Genomic DNA, 17,780 nt, shown 5'->3' with positions numbered 1-17,780 from the left:
AAAAAGTATTCCACTTTTAAAGTGAAATATTTTACTTGCGAAGTGAAATATATATTTTGAAATTATTCTACTAAAAAATTAAGTATTTTACTTTTGCTTTTAAATTTGCCATGTAGTAGTGCTAAAAAGTGACGAGCTTTAACCTAAACCACTTAATAAATATCACAAAGTCCAAACTAAAGAATGAGATAAAAATGTAACCTTCTTAACAACTTGTTAATCATAAGAACGTATGTTAGTTCTGTAAAGTGGCATATAATATGTTGTCACAGCTTTACAAACTCTAAAGAAATATGAAAATATTAAATGGATTGAATGTAGCGGGGAATCGAAAATGGTCAATGAAGATCTATTGCAAATGCTTCAAATTTAGTACTGTTAATTTTATTTAACATTAAAAATATTTATTTATTTTATGTAATGTGTTCACATACAAACTATACAAAATATTATTTTGTTTATTTAACCCCGAAAAAAAACTATTTTTATTTAGTTTTATAAATAAAATTATATTTATAACAAACATAATATAATATAACCATAATATTGATATAGTTTAATTCAATTTCCGCTATTGTGTTAATATATCATATATTAATTTCTCTCGTTTAATTTTGAGTTAGAGGATAGATTGTCAGTTTTTAAATAGAAAATAATTATTGAAGGTATCTTTGGAACAAGGTCGTAATCCAAAGTTTTATACTATTGCAACAAGTTTTTAGGAAAAAAAATTAATAAACAAAAAAAAAACAAAAATATTTAGTACAAAATACTGCAAAGTAAACGTTTTCATAATATGAATTTGTTCATTAGGTTTCAATTTGACGTGCTTAATTTTGGTACAACCTGAATTTTTAACGAAAGTAAGAATGTACTAAATTCTTTTTGAATCATTACATCAAAAACACTAGAAATTGACAACAACTTAACATATTTTCACAGAAAAAAATTTCAGTATGCATTGAAAAAAGCATAAGAGAGAAACATTAAAATGTAAGTGGAAAATTGTTTCTTCTTTTTTTGTAATTAAAGGTACACAGATGACTGAAATAAAATTGCCGGTCTACATTATATATTTGTTTACCGAAATGTTTAACCAAAAATTAGATTACATATTCTGCGTAAAAATTTTACAGTTTTGGTAAACGCCCTTCAACTGAAAAGTTTGATATCAAAATAAGTAATAATAAGTGGAGGTGAATTTGAAAAAAAGCTTAAATATAATGTATTTACCAGTTTTGCGAAGAGGAAAATCTAAATCATATTTTGAAGCTGCAGCAGATGTTTGTGGTATCTTATAAGGGTGTGCAGTTGCTATTGCACCGGCAGGTAATGATTCGCCAGATGAACTTTTAACTACTCCCCTGTGAAGTTCAGAAAAGCAAAATAATTAAAAAATATATATTAATACATTCAAAAAATATTTCAAACTTCAGGGATTTTAGTATATATCTATGATGCCATAGCGTGTGAGCAAATATGAAATTTTGTCCTACCACTTTGGCAAAAATGTTCTTGAAGGATGAAGAGGAACTTTAAAGAAAAATTTTTATAAATTGATTGAAAATATATATTAATTAAGTTATTTTAGTTATGAATCAATCGTCTGAAGGTCAAAAGAAAGGCAATATTTTACAATAGTTTTTGTAGAATTTTTGAAATAAAGCTAACTTAAGAAATTGAAAATAATTATAAGTTTTCATTTATGTGAAATAAAAATAAAATATGAATTTTTCTATAATATAAAAAAAATTTAAATTTTTTCTATATTTTTTCATAACGAATTTATTATAACCAAAGCAAATTTATATTATTCAAACCATGAAAGATGATATATTGTATGTGGTATGTTCTGTCAGATTGAAGCTTTAAAAAAATTTATTCAAATAAATAAAAACAAGCTTAAAACTTTAATAAAAATAATCTTTTTAAAGGTGCTTTTTCATCTTCCATGGACATTTTCGTCAAAAGTAGTCGAACAAAAATTTCTTGCCTCATCATAGACTATGACGTCATAGAGTATAAATCCATTATCTAGAATCAGCAACACGCTTCAAAAACCCGAATTTCTTACCGGTTTCTATATGGAGATTGAGTCGTCATTCCATTCGCTGAAGCCGTCTGTTTTTTATTTATTAGGAAGCTCTGTTTTTAAAAGTGTAAAAAATAAACAATTACATAAATTTGAATTTTTCTAACTTTCGTATTATAAAAAAATTATTATTTTTGAAAGTTATTAATGAATTTTCTACATAATATGCTTTAGTTTCTTTTTAAAATTTGTTAAAAATTCTTCTAAAATTTTCTTTAGATAATTTTCTTTTCTTTTGCGACCGTTGTACCCTTGCTTAGGTTATTTTTAATTTACAAAAGACAATTAATTCAAATTTTATTGTTAAATAAAATGTTATGTTACTGTAGGTTACTGTATTTTATACAACCTATCACAAAATTTGTTTAGCTGCAAAAAACGAAAAAAAAAATAACAAAAAATAACAAAGTATACGAATTGTTTTTTAAAATATAAATATTTATGAGATATATGCACTTATTTGATCTGTCTTTGATTTTACCTGAAAATAGAAAATTTAATTAGAAAAACGAAAAAATTTAAATACGTAAAGTAAAATGAAATGTAATAAAGTTGAGTCAAACCAATGGTTTGTATTGTAGCACTTTTCCCTTCCAAAAGTGAAAATTCTGCTTTTAAATACAGTCTAGGTATACCTATCACACTATCAAAATTATTTTCATTCATATACAAAACTATTTCTAGGATTGCATATATTTAGGATGATGCAAATATGCAATCTTTGAAATAAAGCAAAAATTAATATAAAGAGGGGTTAATATAATGCTCGATTTTAAGGTTTAATTGTGTGAGTTAAGAAAAATAATTATATTTTTTAATGTCATGGAATTTACCGTTAGCTTTTTGCGTTTATAGAAATTTGAAAAAGCTTGCGGTTTCGGAAATATAAGGTGTCAAAAATTCAAATTTTACAATTTTCAAGAGGCGATAATTTGAGAGGGGGTGGAGATGGAAAAAAATTTTCTTCTAACGAAATGAACTATTTGTCAATATCTAAAAGCCCCTAATTTCAAGCTTCTACAGGCTGGGGTTTAGAAGAAAAACAAAAGCAAAACTTTGGAAAAAAATTACTTTAGATAACGGTAAATTTGAACGGCCATTCTGTTTTTCTAAAGTTTAACTATAGTATACCGCGATAGGGGAAGCAACCCATTGCCTTTCTGCGTTTGAAAAATTTCTAAAATGTTTATGGTTTCATTGCAATAAATAGTTAAAAACGGCCATTTTTAGGATTTTGGGGGGGTATAACTTCTAGAGGGGAGGTAAAAATTGTGTTCTACGGAAATAAGTTTGTAGTAAAGATCTATGCACGTATTAAATTTCAGCTTTCTATCTTCAAGAGTTTAGAAGTTTTGTGAACAAAAAAAGTGTGCACGGACGGACGGACAAACGGACAGAGTGAAACTAATAAGCACTTTTTTTCAAAAATTTTTTGGAAAAGTGCTACAAAGGCAATAACAAAAAAACATAAAATGCAACGTACCTATTTCACAACAAATTTTTGTAAATTGCAATTGGTTCAACACTTTTTTACTTATTATTTTTAATTACTTTCACTGTTAAACAAAAATTCTAATTATCTCCTTCTTATTTTAGATAAATTTACAAAAATTCCACAAATTAGAAAACAGAATTATTATTATTTCTTACCTTCGATGATCAATTCAGATGGCAGCTGACATATTTTTTTTTATTTACATTATATATCTATCACATAATACATATTAAAACTTACGTAAAATTGGGTATAATCGGAAAGTAATCAAAAAATAACTTGATGATGATAATGATACCATTAAGCTGTGATGTGTTTACCTTGCTGATGCAAAATACTCTGATATTTTTGCACGCACTAAATCATATATTTTTTTGCCGTTTACTTTGAAAAGGTTTTGTGTAAAAATATTAAAATTATTAACCATTGAAAAGCTATTAAAAGAAAAATTTTTAATTTCGATTAAGCTTCGGAAGTTTCAATATAAAGAAACATTTACAAATATTAATTCGGTTATATTTTCCCCTTTTTTAATTAATTCATTATTAGAAATTAATGTTATCAAAAAATAGCTGATTAGTTTAATTTTTACCAGTTGTCGATTTAAAATAATGAATTATTTAACTTTCAGCTTATATTTAAAAAACTCTGCATCAATACAAAATCACAAAAAAAGTTGATGATTTAATATGATACGCATACAATGAGTATTTTTGACACTAACCCTAATAATAGTGTCACCGTATTGATACATACTATAAAACGTTACCGAATTGATTCTACGTATTTAGAAAAAGTGTACAATGTCAAGAGTTTTTAATAAACTTTTTGGAATGTAATATTTGTAAAGCGTAGGTTATAACCGCACTATAGAATTCACGCTATATTGTGCTTAAATGCCATGCTTCTGACACAGTCAGAACTACACTATTTGCATAATATGCATTAGTTTAGTAATTGTAACATTTGCTTTATATTTCTTAATTATTTTTTATAATTTTTCGAATCGAGACTACTTAACAGTAAAATATCTATACGTATTTTTTTAACACGTTCAACAAAGCTTTCAATTTATAAGGTATATAGACGTGTCGGAAATACGATCATCAAAGATTTTTTTGTTTAATAAAAAAGGAAAAAAGAACCTAAACAAGAAACTTGTATGAAGATATCAGAAGATGACATAAACAAATTGGATATAATGGTAGATATAAGTCGTTTAAAAATAAGGCAAACAAAACGTACTACAATCGCTTAATAAAAAAAATTTAAGGTAATCAAGAAATCCGTTTCTACAAATATATTTTAAATATTACGTAAAATTAAACTCAAAAAAAAAAAAATTAAAATATGTCAAGCAGAAAAATCTTTGCAATTCTATCGGCCATCGGATTAATTTTTTGGTCAGTAAGTATAGATAATAGAAATTTTTTTCACCAGCATTTGTCTCCTGCGTAAAGTATTTTTGCTTTCAAGCAAAAATAAAAGCAATTGCAAAAATTGTGATGTGACCAGCACAAAACCAACCGCTTTATGTGATACATATTGCATAAGCATTATAAAAATACCAAAAACCCCTGATACATATATGGTTAAAAGCTTGAAATCGCTTCTTCATGAAAGTACTGTTTCTGAGTCCTGACATTCATAAACGAAAAAACATGTGATATTTTTCACAAATTATTTTTATCACATTGCTATTTATTTAAATAAAGTCAATATTATAAAAATTACTTTTGTGAAGTGATTTATTGCAGTTTTTTAGGAAAAAAATATTCGTGTGACATCTCGGATGTTTGAGGGTTTGAAGATTAAATGAAGTTGGAAGGATAATATGCAAACGCATATGAATTATACAAACGCATTCATTACCAATGGCTTCTTTACATACAGTAATGTCTCGACGAGTTAGACCAATGAACTCCAGATCAGGGCCTGGCAGGTTCAAACCATGCCGAAAAGGCCAAGGTGAACGCACAACCAGGAGAATCTTAACGAGAATGAAGTAATGGGTAACAATTTATTTCTAATAAGTCGCGCTACCCCATTAAGCTTAATCTAGTGGTGGTATACTACATTGTCAACGGTGGCTTGACTGAATGTTCAAGACGTTCAGAGAAGTCACCAGTGGAAAAATAAATCACTAAGCAAATTAATGCACCCGTTTGGCAAACCCTTGCCAAAGGCTGCAAGGTCTTCTCTATGCGAGAAATTAGAATTAAATCCATAGAAGGTTATAGAGAAAGCAACTAAAAAAAAAAAAAACAAAAGTTAATCCTGTGAAAGTAATGTAGAAAAACTGTTACATTAGGAAAGTCGACCAGCGACCGATTCGCGTACAAGCGATTTGGAAAATCTATGTAAGAAGCTTGAAGAATGGATCTGAAAACTCAAGGCAGAAAGTCTAAGAATATTGGTTGGCACAGGAGAATGCAGTTTCAAGTGGCACCGAAGACAAAATAACTGTACTGTGGTCGTGTACGAAACAGATGAGAAAAAGTTGGCTAGAGAAACCTACTAGTTTCTTAAAAAAAAGCTAAGAGTTTAAAAATGGAACCGCCAATAGAAACGACTAGCACTAAAGTAGAGAAATCAACTTTATCTACTAAAACACTAGAGTAGAGAACCAAAGAAAAATCCTCAACTGAAAAAGCATAAACCAAAACCGGTAATAATGAGTAATATAACTAAGTTAATTAATAACACGCAGTTAATAAGAATCCTCAAAGAGGAAAGTACTTAAGTGAGGGTTAACATGATCAACTAAAAATAAATGCTGAAAATGAAAATAATAACTAAAGCTGGTAATAAAGCCAAAATAAAATGGCATATTTCCAAAAATAAATTGACGAGCTCAAGTAAAGTAATAATCAGAAACCCAAGTCCATCATGTAAGCCACAGGATACTAACTATGAACTTATTCAAAAGGGATTGTAATGCGTGGATGTCATAAATAAAATTAAAAAAATAAAAGAAAATGACGTTAATATTATTAAAAAGTTGCCTCTTTTCCTGTTGTCCTTCGATAATGCTGAAGGCATAATTAAAATAAGCATATAAAACGGATATCTTCAGCACATGAGAGTAAAAGTTGAACCTCATAGAAGAAATGCTTCCATGACAGAAGAATATAGTAAAAAGGATAATTTAGGCCAGGTGTGGGAAATGTAACGATGCACACCTTGCTACTTACCAAATCTGCTTAGTGACTAAGGCATTACAAAAAAGGAGAATAAAAGTCGGCTTAAATTGCCTGTTGGTAATCATGAAAGAACTACAAGAACAATTAATGCATACTCACAAGCTGCTTCCAAAATTGCCGAAGATTATATAGATAAAAGACCTAAAAGAGATTTGTTTCCTAATTCTATTATTCTCTTCTTGATATGTTCTTCCCATCAGAGCTTGACATCCAAAATAATAAGGTATTTCGTTGTGTTTTTTAGATTGATATTTAGCACATTTCAAATTCAATTTCGGTGGGTTTACTAAATTTTAGTTTGTGAAATTTACATACAGTTTTGCTTTCATTTAGCTTCATTTTCCATTTATTTATCTATTCACTTATATTGCTGCTTGCGTTCTGTAATTTTTTGTCGATTCTTCAATATAAGATCCCACTGCCAATATTGTTGTAGCGTGGGAAAATGTAGCCACAGTTAAATCTCTTAAATTTGGCATATCACTTGCATAAAGCATATATAATATAGGACGCAGAATGCTGTCTTTCCTTGATTTCCCGGAGCGAAGAGTCATCCTCATTCTATTTAATTTGAAAAAGTCTGTCAGATAAATATGATTCAAATAAATTCTTAAATTTAAATAATAAACCTATCGTGCCAAACCATGTCAAACGTCTGCAATGCGTCCGGAAATATAATCGAACATATTCACCCTTCTTTTAATGCTTTTTATGTAATAGTTATTATGCATGCTGCATTGTAAAACCCAACTGTTGGTTTGCAACTATTTTCTCATTTTCTATTATCGACATTAGCCTTCACATTATTGGTGGGAAGAAAATGTACTATATTACTTTACCTCATTTAAGGTTTCCCCGCTTTTCCTATCATAGTAACTACTGATACTTTCCAAGCTCTAGGAACATACTTCAGGTTTATCACTTTTTTCAAAAAATGTCGATATCTCGGCAGTTCTCTTAATATCTCAACATGAATGAGATCAAAACCTGGAACCTTATTCGGTTATTGCTTGGAAAATTTCTTTTCTATCAGTTTACCAATTTTTTAATTGAATAAAGAATCAAATATCTGCGACAAGCCTTCTAGATTCTAGAGTGTTTAAAGCTCAATAGTTCAAGTCAGTTCTCGTAAGGTGGCAGATTTCAAGGATCATATAAGTCTAGACCATGTGATGAAATCTAATAAAGTTTTTTTGAACCGACTCAATTCTCTTTATGTGAACAAAATACTAGGATGCCCTAACCTGGCTTGCGTATTCCAAGTTTGAATGAATTAATGACACATATGTAAATCTCAGAATATATAGATCATTAGGTACTTTACCCCACCTTTTCACATAGCGGGTGGACATTTAGTTAAATTGATCTGCGAGTGTAACTAACAACCGCACATTTATTAATATTGTAAATTGTTGTGGTCACATCAAATATTTAAATATCGTTTAAATATTATAAATAAGTTTATAGAACAAAGATACAAATGAAAACTTTTTTCCAACTCCACCCCCTCTAAAATAATTTCACACTTATTATAAAGCAGATAAAATTTCGAAAATATATTTAAAAAATCAAAAAAATATATTAATATTTTCATTCATAATAATCTTAAAATTCTTGAAATACATATAAAACAGCGGAAAAACAACAAGCACAACCTTCGCCTTAAACGTTTTATATGTTACTGAAAGCATTTCATTATTTTAGGTGAACAGTTTTTTTTTCTCATAGGAAGTACCTGTGATGTCAAGTTGAAAATATAATTAATGAAAGATAATTATTAAATATTGATATAAATACATAGTAAAGAAAAAATTTGAAGAGGGAATTGGAAAATAATATCTAAAATACAATCAAATATTATTTTTTAAATACAAATTTTATATACACTTCTAAATTTTACCTCTTTTTGTGAGAAAACTTTTTAAAACTTAATATATTACCTAAGTAAAAAAATATTTAAAAGGTTTTGGAAAAGATAATAATATATTTTTATGAACGTATTCGAATATCTTTATTTTTGAAATAAATAGTATCTTAGCAAATGACTCAAAAACTCCTATTGTAAAATGACAGGTAGTAGGTACTGATGTAAATTTTTGTCCGTTTACGTTTACTATTAAGATTCATGCACAGGCAGGGCCGTTTTATAAATAGATTGCTTTTGTGTACCTGCTAATAAAATATAAAAGAAGGCAACAACATTTTTGGAACACTCAATATAACATGTTTCAAATAGTTTTAAAATAATTATTAAAAAAAAATTGATTGGTAGTAGGTACATACATATTCATTCTTAATAACTTAAAAACTAACTTAAATTGTTTGAAACAATTTTATAAGTAACGTACAAATAACCGAAATGAGATAATTCAAATTGTTGAAATGTGTCAACCTATATTACTTTAATTAACATTTTTGTTAGCCGACACTACTCAACTTACCTTATTGGGAAATACAAAATCTGCATGAAAAATCATACATCTTTCCTCATTAACATTTGAAATCATACTGAAATATGAATTTGAATTTTTTTTTCATTTTTTCTTTCCTGCTACCTTTTTTTTTCGTGCAATAGAATTAAATTGGGAAGCTTTTTAAAAAATGTATATAATATTGATTATACACATTTAAGATTTTTTGAAATATTAAACTCTTTTTTACGTAAAAAAAAGAAAAATATAATAAAAAATATGACGCAATCAGTAGCTTTTAAAGAAAAAAACAGGAACGAAGCCAAAAATTCGTAATATTTCGTGAAAAAAATTGAGTATTGAGGCTTGTTAGATGTAAAGACATTAAAATTTGTAAAAGTCTAATTTTTGGCAGCGTATATTTCCGAAGCTTTTCAAAGCTAGTTTCTATGAATGAGGTAACAATAAATGATGCAATCAATCCTTGAATTCGAGCACTATGTTAACGCCTTTATTTTTTTAAAAACAGTATTCTCACTTATAAAATAGTTTCTTTACAAACCATTTAAAGTTTTAACCAACTTTTTTAGCCAACTTAAAAGTAAATATTTATGTGTGAGTGTCTATGGCAAAATGTCTATATATCAATGCAGTCAGTAGCGTGAAATTCTGCGTTGATTTAGACATGTTCGTCCGTCCGTCCGATCGCACGATGACTCAAAAACGAATAATGCAATCGACACCAAACTTTCACAAGTTGTTTCTTTTGTGCCAAGGACGAACCCTATTGTAATTGGACTAGTTCGGACAACGGGTTCGGGTAGCTGCCATATAACTCAAAGAGTTTATTTTAAATATTTCAAAAACTAATAAACATATAATTATAAAATTTTGTATACATGTGTCACCGGTTCAAGTGGCTGCCATACAACTCCAAAAGCAAATTTTTTACATACGGTATAATAATAAAGTCAGATTAATGAAACTTGGTGGTCATGTATCCAATTATAGGTCAGATATATTTCTGAAGTTTTGGTTGAACAGGTTCGAGTAGCTCCCATACAAGTCCAAAAGCTTATTTTAAATATTTGGAAAAATAATAAAGTCAGATTCATGAAACTTGGCACTTCTGTGTCCAATTACAGATCAGACATATTTTTGAAGTTTTGGTTGAATTGCCAAGTCCAAAAGTTTATTTTAAATATTTGCAAAAATAATAAAGTCAGATTCTTGAAACTTGACAGCTGTGTGTCCAATTAAAGATCAAATATATTTGTGAAGTTTTAGTGGAATTGCTTGACAGGTTCGGGTACCTGCCATAAAACACCAAAAGCTAATTTTAAATATTTGGAAAAATAATAAAGTCAGATTCATGAAACTTGGCAGTTTTGTGCCCAATTATAGGTCAGACATATACGTGAAGTTTCTATAGAATGGTTTCATAGAACGTTTTTACTTGTTTAGAAAGAGTATTAGTTCACGTCAGAAATTACAATTTTAATATTTGATTTTTGTACTTACTTGAATATTTTTATATATTTTATAATTTTCAGTATATTTTTCTTAAAAACTGAAAAGTAAAAATTTCTCATCCAAGAAAACTGAAAAGTAGAAAAATAAAATGTTCACGATTTTTTTTGTATGAAATTCTAAGTCTATAAAATAGTTTCTGGTTTTACATTTTGGTTTCAGCTTTTTTAATTACAATTTACGCTTTAATATAACTTTTTTTCATAATTTACCTCATATATATGTATGTATTTACAATTTTGTACAATTTCTAATTCATATTAGCGTTTATAAGCTCGAGCTTAAACAGTTCAACTATTTTAGCCAACTTAAATTTCTTGGCGTTTATTCCATAGCTACAGATGTCACAAAATTTAACTCAAGTTGAAATAGCTGATAAAACGTAATAATGATGCTAAAAAATACTTTGAAAAATAAATTGATATGTTTGTATACTTTAATTATAGTTATAATAAACGATTCTAATTTTTTAAATATTTAAATATTTTTGATTATTGTTTAAACATACAATTATAATTAAGTAATTTCATATAACTTAAATAATAACTTAGTTATTAAAAAGCTATGTTATTTATGAAATATTTCAGCTTTCTATAACAATTGCTAATAAAGTAACATGGTAACCCTTGTGTATATTGAATTTTGTAAATATAAAAAGCAAAATGTCTACTTCAACCTTTTGCAACTCCATGGTAACCAAAGGCGGCCTTTGGTACTACAATATGACAAAGTGGATAAAGAAAGCCCCTGCAACGTAGCTCTGAGTCACAATGTGTGATATGTCACAAAAAGTTTTTAGTACCATATTGACCCTCTCGCCACCTAAAGTTTAAAAAGGAAAGCATACTTGAAGCGAGCGGGAGAACAAATATTAAATTTTGATTCACACTTAAAAATTATTGCTTATGTTTTCATTTTGTATCAGTATAAGCACATTAAATTTAACATATTTTTATTTTCTTTTTTTTTGGAGTTAAGTATTAATTTTAAAAAATATTGGTATAATGTCGGGAACATTTAAAATTGTATCAACCAAAGAGAACTGATAGTTACTTTACTGCAATTCCCAGCAATGTTTCGTGTAAATAAATACAAATTAATTTTTGTGAAAAAATTTCTTGTAGCCAAAACTGCTTTGGAACTGCAAAATAGCTTAAACTTAATTAAGTAATGGGGACTTTTCAATAGATTCAATAGGTTTTTGGAACGATAAAGTTTAATAAAAGTTGGGTTGTAATGGTTCCAAAATTAAGTAAGAATTTTGTTTTTGGAACTTAAAAAGCGACGTACCGACTGACAAAATTATTATGTTCATTGCGACGTTTCGCAATATCAGGAAAATTACTATGTCGAGAAAATAGCTATTAAAGGTAGCAAAAACGTTATTATTTCTTTATACTCACTACATAGAGGCAATTTTTTTTATATTTTTACCGACCGTATTGTGTATACAATAGGTAGGTTATGTGATGGTAACAAATTTTGCACATCGAGTTTTCGGTGGGAACGTACTTTTCCATGGTAGGGAAGTGTAAATAAACTATTTTTAGCAACCTGTCGGTCTGTAGGTCTGTCGGTCTGTGGTGCACGCGTGTATCTCAAGTTCGGCTGAACCGATTTTGATGAAATTTTATATGTAAGCTTATTTCCACCATGGCACGGATTGATCAACTTTTGGTATATATCAGGTCTCGGGAACTGCACTTTTTAGCGGGCCTGTTTTACATTTTTGAACATTTTGAAGAAAATATTCAGCCGATTTACTTGAAATTTTATATATAAGCTCAGCTCGACCGTCCGTGAAAATTTCTATGTTTTTGAAGAAATCAGGCATCGGCAACTAGACGTTTACTACGGTTCAAATATACATATTTGTGTATATAAAGAGAAATAATCAACCGATTTCATTGAAATTTAATATATGAATTCCTCGTATTAAAACAATGAACATATAATTTTTTTGGAAAGATCTGGGCTCGAAAACTGATTTGCGGGACGATTTTACATTTTTCACCATTTTGAAGAAAATATTCAACCGATTTACTTGAAATTTCTTATATGAGTTTTGCTCGACCGTCCGTGAAAATTTCTTGCTTTTGCAACAAATCAGGCATCAGCAACTGGACGTTTACTACGGGCCAAATATACATTTTTGTGTATATAAAGAGAAATAACCAACCGATTTCATTGAAATTTAATATTTGAATTTCTCGTATTAAAACAATGAACATGTAAATTTTTTGGAAATATCAGGCATCGGCAACTAGACGTTTACTACGGGCCAAATATACATTTTTGTGTATATAAAGAGAAAAAATCAACCGATTTCATTGAAATTTAGTATTTGAATTCCTCGTATTAAAACAATGAACATGTAAATTTTTGGAAAGATCAGGCCTCGAAAAATGATCTGCAGGCCGATTTTACATTTTTCACCATATCAACGGAACGAATTGATGGAATTTCTTCAAATTTGATATCTGAGTTCTGGTTGTTACCGAAACTAACTGGCGAGCATTTCAGAGAATTCGGGTAGCACAAAGCAAAACTCTACTAAGAGCCAAATTTACATTTTTCTAAGTGTGTCAACTATAAGTTTACTATTGTCCTAAAAATTGGAAAGATGTATTTAACAGACATTTTTATAATATTCTGTAACACTTTTACTTAACTAGACAATACACATTGCGGTCGGTTATGTGCTGACCACATCAGATTTTTTTCTTACAACGTGGTCGCAAATTTAAATATTCGCACTAAAAACCCTGAACTGTGGTCATAGATTAAAAAAAAAACTCATGAGTTCACATAATTAAGGCATAGCAGATAACTTTGCTATCGACCGGTAATTGGTCATATCGCTTTCTTCCACAACTGTTCAATACCTTCTTCCACAACTCTGAAAAATAACAAAAGGAGAGTGAGCGAGTAAACAATGCAGACTAATGAGAGTCGACCAAACAGATAAAGGGAGCTGCTTTTAAAGGGTTACCGTTCCTTGGAGGAACATTGTCTGGTCCCGATTTGTTTCAACCGCGTCTAAATATTTTTTACTCGGGTTCTTACTTAATACAGCAATCCATTGATAAAATCGAAAAAGTCGGAAAATCTTTCAGATTAGAAAATTATCTGGAAAAAAATTTGTAATGCGTATTGAATTATGAGAAGAATAGGTCTTCTAATTCATAAAAGATGGATATTGATCAGACTTTTTTTGGAATTAATAAAATTCCAAAAAGATTTTAGATTAGATTTCATGTGATATCCCATATCAATAAGGTAATTATCATATTTTAACTGAACCTTATAAAAATTAAAGAGATATATAAATTCGTTGTTCTTATATCCATTTTTAAGTCTTAAGTACAAATCTCAAGCTATGTTTTTTTTTTGTTTCTCAATTTTTTCAGCCTTTATAAAAATGGTGGGGAAGAAGTAACAGGTCACGGAAATAACGGATAATCACTCTTAATCGGATACATAAGTTAAAGGCTTGACGTCATAAAATCTTCTCACCATTTAATCGAGCTCCAAATTAGAAAAAAGAGAAACGAAATTAACTTCTCGAATATAGTTATTCAAAGCTATGACGTTGGTCCTTGAAAAATTGAAACAATGTTCAAATTTGAAACAAGTATCCCACCAAATTTCGCCTTTACAATTATAAAAGTAAGAACAAACATAAACACAGATTTGCCTTTTCGCTGACGAAAGATACGATAAAAATACTTCTTTTTACTTATAGTTGAGTATAGCATAATACCTTTTTATTTTAACAAATTTTTGTTTTAGTTTTTCATTGTTTATTTTATTTAATGGAGTATTAGTGCTAATAAGTTTTTATATTGTATAATTTTTAAATTAATGTTAAAGTCAATAATTACTTGTTGCAGTCTAAAAAAATGTATATATATACGTGCTCTTTAACGTTAATTGCTATAAAACGTTTGAGTTAAACATAAATAAATAAATAACAAACTTTAAGCTATTGTTTACAAATCAAACAAAATTGTACTATTTAGATTGAAATGATCAAAATTTTAAACATATTTGATTTGCAAACACCCAATTCAATCAAACAAAATCGTATGAGATAAGTAAAATCTTCTCATATTTTCCATTAAATTTTTTTTCAATTAAATATCAAAGTGTGATCATAATGTGATCAGCTGATTTTTATTTTTTTAATTATTTATTTACAGAATATTTGCGTTATCAGTTGTCGCATTAATATCGGTTTTTGAAATTTTGTGTTTTAGTTTTTCAAAATTTCTATAAATAAGAAACAAATTGTGCGGCGGAAATTTAATGGAATTTATTTTGAAATTCGAAAAAAGAACTACCGTTGAAACAAAAAGATATGCTCAGCAAATAACCGATTGCAATGTATAATGCCTAGTTTCATGACAGTGTTACAGAAGATTATGAAAATTCCTTTTGAACAACTCCTTTCACTTTTAAGGAAGTTAACAAGTTTTTGCTGTCATACCTAGAAAACTATAAATTTGGTTCTTTGTAGAATTTTGGTTTGAGCCACCCGATTTCCCTGAAAAGTTTACTAGTTAGTTTTGGTAACATCCAAATCAAAAAATATCAAAAAATTATATCAAATATCAAAAAATTTCATCAATCCGTTCGTTGATATGTTAAAAATATGGTAAAAGATGTAAAATCGGACACATCTAGGTGCGGTCGGTTATGTCTGAATATATCAGATTTTGTTGATAGTAAGCACAACTTTTACATTCATATATATATCCAGATCAAATTTGATTTATAAACACTCATTCGACTAGTTGTACGATTTAATTGTCAAATTTTACGCGATTTGTAAACGATGTCTTATGAAAAACTGTCATTGTCATATATTTAATCGAGTAAATTGGTCAAGTAAATTGATCGAGTAATTGGTCGAGTGTTTGATTAGGCGAAATACATTTTATGCTAAATTTCAAAAATTTTATATAGGTTATAAGTAAAGATGTAAATATGTAAATTAAATTATCGCAAATATATTAACAAAATGTAAGCAATTTGTAATTATGAATAATAGGTATTATAAATATCATTTGTATTGTGTAATGTACATGCAAAATTGAAGTAATGAATGATTATGCATTAAACTAGTTTGATATACAGTTCAGTTCTCGTACGATCTTTATTGAGTTAAGACTTATGAATTAATTATAAATTTCATTGTGAACTTTTAAGAAATTAAAGAATAATAATTATTATTGTATTATATGAAATATGAAATATTATTAAAATTCAACGAAATAATTAAATCAAAATATTAAATCTTTTATTTAAAAATTTACTACAAAATCTCAGAAGTGGGATTAATTGCAAGTTTATATGGACGTAAAGTGAATAGAAGCACGTGCCCTTTTAAATTAATTTAATAAGTAAATTTATATATGAAAAATTTTATTGAAATTATCAGAAGTACATGTACCTACGTACATAATATACAAAATTATAAACATTTATGAAAAACAAAATTTATTTTATACCTGCTTAGATATTTGCAATAAAAGAAAAAAATTTATTATAATAGAAAAAGAATAACTGCATAATTAATTTTACCAGGTCACATTTTTTGGAAGAATTTTTTTTTCCATATGGACTTGAATTTTGTATGTACAAGTATATGTATATATCTTTACACGTGTTTTGCTTTATGATAAAATTGAGTTATCAAGAGAAAAAATTAACAATTTAAGTTAATATTAAATATTATTGAATTTACGGCGATAATTTATTTTGATGTAAGTAAATATTTTGGAAAAATTTTTATTAAAATGAATGATCGAGTAGAAAAATTTCTTGATGGAGCCAATTACATTACATTGAAAGAAAAGTTACGAGATTTAGGACTGCAAACATCAGGTAGTAAGGCTGAATTACTTCAAAGGTTACGTAGTGGAATAGAAAGTTTAACGCCAGAAATGGTCGATAGGTATTTTGCAAGCTGTTTAAATGAAAGCGAAACTAATCAAGATAGTGACGAAAGTGTAGATGAAATTTTACATAAAGGAACATCACGACAGAGTAATTTAGATAATGAACTGGAGGAACTAAGGAAACAAATACAGAAAAAGCATGCTCATGACGGGAACTGCTAAAATGTTTTTACGTACCGTTTCCATAAAAACGAATGAACAACTAAAAATTGCTCTAATTAACGAATTTGATAGAAAAGTTTCTAGTGCTGAAGCACATAACGCATTACGTAATCGGAAAAAAAACAAAATGAGGGCTGGCAACAATATCTTTTTTTAATGCAAGAAATTGCATATTCTCCTAATATAGACGACAGTGATCTCATCCAGTACGTCATTAACGGAATTAACGATTCTATTCAAAACAAAACTATTCTTTATAATGATAATTCAATAAGAAGCTTTGCGAAAATACGATATAATGAAACAAAATACACGTGTAAGTCCCTATACATCACTAGAAAACAAAAGACGAGATTTTGCAAGTTCAGCATCGAAAAAAATCACAAAAGCTCCAATGAAATGTTATAATTGCAATCAAGAAGGTCACGTTTTTGCTAAATGTCCACAACCCAGGCGACAAAAGGGCTCTTGCTACCGTTGCGGGAAATTTGGGCATCTGGCAACCAGTTGTCCTGAGCATAACATCAGCGTAATCGAGAATTTTCACAGTTTTAGTCCAAATCATAACTTTTTCAAAAATTTATTAACTTTATTTTTCTTTTATCTAATCAAGCGAAAATAAACTACCATTTACTCACTTTATTGAACTCGGGAAGCGCCATCACTCTAATACAGGAAAGGTTTGTTATACCAGCAGCAGTAGAGAAAGTGGATCCAGACAAATTTAAATTTTATGGAATCAATAAGAGTAGTTTGTATGTATTAGGTATTACAAAAGTAAAAATTGAATTTAAAAATTTAATTTATGATTTGAAATTATATGTAGTTAAAGAAAACTCAATGTCGTACCCTATAATTTTAGGTAGAGATTTTTTTAAGCAAATGTAATTTGGAACTTGCTGAAGTAAAGCATAATTTTGAAAA

At 28.3% G+C, this 17,780-nt stretch overlaps 1 protein-coding gene across 2 annotated transcripts in view; it reads right to left on the bottom strand.

Moving 5' to 3' along the window:
* LOC129616434 (histone deacetylase 4) overlaps positions 1-17,780 on the bottom strand; it is a 174,987-nt gene that overhangs the window by 37,279 nt on the left and 119,928 nt on the right. For both annotated transcript variants that reach the window (XM_055532059.1, XM_055532060.1), the window contains 2 exons: positions 2,075-2,145; positions 1,234-1,364 (listed from right to left, as the gene is read on the bottom strand). In XM_055532059.1, the coding sequence (XP_055388034.1) occupies positions 1,234-1,364; positions 2,075-2,145 (202 nt within the window). The remainder of the gene's footprint in view (positions 1-1,233; positions 1,365-2,074; positions 2,146-17,780) is intronic.

The sequence above is a fragment of the Condylostylus longicornis genome, unplaced genomic scaffold (genome assembly GCF_029603195.1).
Source record: "Condylostylus longicornis isolate FDR11 unplaced genomic scaffold, ASM2960319v2 ptg000205l, whole genome shotgun sequence".
Lineage (NCBI taxonomy): Eukaryota > Metazoa > Arthropoda > Insecta > Diptera > Dolichopodidae > Condylostylus > Condylostylus longicornis.
Note: the sequence above shows the minus strand (reverse complement) of the source record. Positions and strands in the feature narration are given on the sequence as shown.